We start from the raw sequence: 2,586 nt of genomic DNA, 5'->3' as shown, positions 1-2,586 counted from the left end.
AGAAGAGTCCATGTGTGAATCCAGTTTTGAGATTAGTTTCTAAAATGCAGAGCCTTTTATAGCTACAGGGAGCCATACATCTTAGCCAGAGTCCCTTCTGCAATAAATACTGATCTTTGGAATATTTCTGAAGTTCTTCCTGCAGAAATACTCGCACTAATGTGTGGGAGGCCCTACTCTGAAATGACAGAATTGTATAAACTAAAACATACCAGAAAAAAACCAAAACAACAACAATTATGATGTGATCATGATACAATAGGTAAGAGTGAAAATCAAATTTTGAAAGTTTAACAATGAGATTGCTAGCAAAATTCTGATGGAAAAAATGGGAAAAGTGCCATATTTGAGGGAAGATTCCACAGGTGCTTATTATTAAGACCTGTGCCAGTTTATACAGGAAAAAAACTTCCTTGAAGTATAAAATGATCATGGTAATTAGCAAATATTAAAGATAGAGGTAATTTATGAAATTAAAACTAAAATTTTATGCCCTATTATAACACTCGTTGCAAATGTGAAAAGCATAATTATTTCGATAATTCATTTGTACATGAATTTGCAACAAGCATTTATTTGAAAAAGTCAAATAAGCCCTTTTACCTTAATAAACCTTATGTGGACATCCAACTGGGTTTGCTTTTGTTTGTTTTTTTTAAATGATGGAACTAAGGTGCAATGAAAGGCTGCATATTAAATGGCTAGAATACATGTTATATACAGGGTTTTCATAAAGTTCTTGTTCACTTTTAAACTTTAATAACGTAGGTTGTAGGTATGATAGAAACAATCTGTAAATGGCATTTAAAAGCAAATTTCTTAACGTTTTAGGACAACTAGAGGACACAATGCTAGACTTCAACATAACCACTATCCATCATGATATAGTGCTGAATCCAATCTTCCAACTCCTTGAAAACGTTTCCCAGTTGCTCTTGAGTTACTGCACTAATTGCTTTGGTGATCCTAACTCTAAGTTCCACCAAAGAACGTGGTTTTGACAAGTAAACTACACTTTTAACATGTCCCATAAAAAGAAGTCCAACAGTGGCAGGTCACTTGAATGAGGTGGCCAAGCAATTGGTCCACCTCTGCCTATCCACTTCTCTGGGAAAACATCATTTAGAAACTGTCGTACATTCAGAGCGTAGTGACACAGAGCTCCATCTTACTTAAAAATAAATTCGTTATTACTTATGATGTCTAGCATTGTGTACTCTAATTGTCCTAAAACTTTAAATAAATTTGCTTTTAAATGCCGTTTACAGATTGTTTCCATCATACCTACAACCTAAGTTATTAAAGTTTAAAAGTGCACAAGGTACACTTCACTTACAAGACTTATGGCTCGCTGCAAGGTTGTTACTTGCGTAAATAAATAGCCAAAGAATTTATTGCAAATACAAAGAATATATTGTTGCAATGAAATAATGAGACTGCAATGTAAAACTGATTCTTGCATCAGTTTTATACTGGGTTTTCAGATGTGACTGTGATAAAATTCACAATTTATGTCATCATTCTGCAAAACAGTGTCATTTTACCTTGCATGGAGGATCAGCATCCTGTGGTTCTGGGCTTGACAAAACTGAAAATGGGATGTCCTGTAGTGACACACACTCATCATTCTGCCAAAAGGAAAGGAAAAAAAGACCCAGCTTGCTTGCTGAATAGCTAGTTATCAAAGTCCGTTTTGGATAAAGCATTGTCAGCTTTGCTGTTATAGTTCAGACTGAATTGAGCCTTTTCAATAACCCATAAGCAGTCTGCAAAGAATAAGCCCCAAGAACTACATTTCAATTGAAAACAAGCTTTTTAAAAAGCAGCAACTCCTCTAACATGATTTTTTGGGTCATGTTTCATATTTATTTTCCCCCTGATTCTGTAGAATCATATTTGCCCAACACTGCCTCTTTTTTAAAATCAAAATAAGATGCAATTACACACTTCTGGACTGAGACACAAATGCCAGGATATAAAACTATGTTAATTAACAAAAGCATAAGCAGTGAATCACATACACATATTCTTATGTAAAGCAAACAATCCCAAGCACCAACAGTTCTACTGTTCTGAAGAACAATTAGTGAAAAAAAATGGAGGAGTGCTATGGCCAAAAAGCCTTCATCTACTGAACATGACTAATCAATTAACACTTCACTTTTCAGAATTCTATGCATCTTCTCTATGTAAGAGTTATTATGAAAAAAAAAATAACATGTCCAACTGAAGCTAAAGTGAGCTGTAATAATTCATAGCTCATTTAAGGATTACTTATATTCAAAAGTAGTTTTCTTGCTAACAGTTTGACTAATACAGTACTAACTCACAGCCATGGTATCTAAATATCTGTGATGAATAAAAGGAAGAATACAGAACATAGTGTAAGAGCAGATTTATTTTTTTTATTTCTTTAAGAGAAATTTATTGAATTTAAGCATAGCAAGCAGAGGATCCCAAAAATGCCAAAAGCTAATTGCATGTCCATGTCCTAAAGCACTTGATAGGACATGAAGGCTAAGTACAGACATTTGGAGGCATTAGGGGGAGGTTAAATCAATTCAAAATGGCTCCCGATATCAGGCA

At 34.3% G+C, this 2,586-nt stretch overlaps 1 protein-coding gene across 7 annotated transcripts in view; it reads right to left on the bottom strand.

Annotated features, from left to right (window-relative positions):
- The window catches only part of CCSER2 (coiled-coil serine rich protein 2), a 182,887-nt gene that overhangs the window by 73,496 nt on the left and 106,805 nt on the right, over positions 1–2,586 (bottom strand). For all 7 annotated transcript variants that reach the window (XM_019502216.1, XM_019502218.1, XM_019502217.1 and 4 more), the window contains one exon: positions 1,545–1,628. In XM_019502216.1, the coding sequence (XP_019357761.1) occupies positions 1,545–1,628 (84 nt within the window). The remainder of the gene's footprint in view (positions 1–1,544; positions 1,629–2,586) is intronic.

The sequence above is a fragment of the Gavialis gangeticus genome, unplaced genomic scaffold (genome assembly GCF_001723915.1).
Source record: "Gavialis gangeticus isolate Ggan-Ray unplaced genomic scaffold, GavGan_comp1, whole genome shotgun sequence".
Taxonomy (NCBI): domain Eukaryota; kingdom Metazoa; phylum Chordata; order Crocodylia; family Gavialidae; genus Gavialis; species Gavialis gangeticus.
The sequence above is the reverse complement of the archived record's forward strand: the minus strand, read 5'-3'. Positions and strand labels throughout refer to the sequence as shown.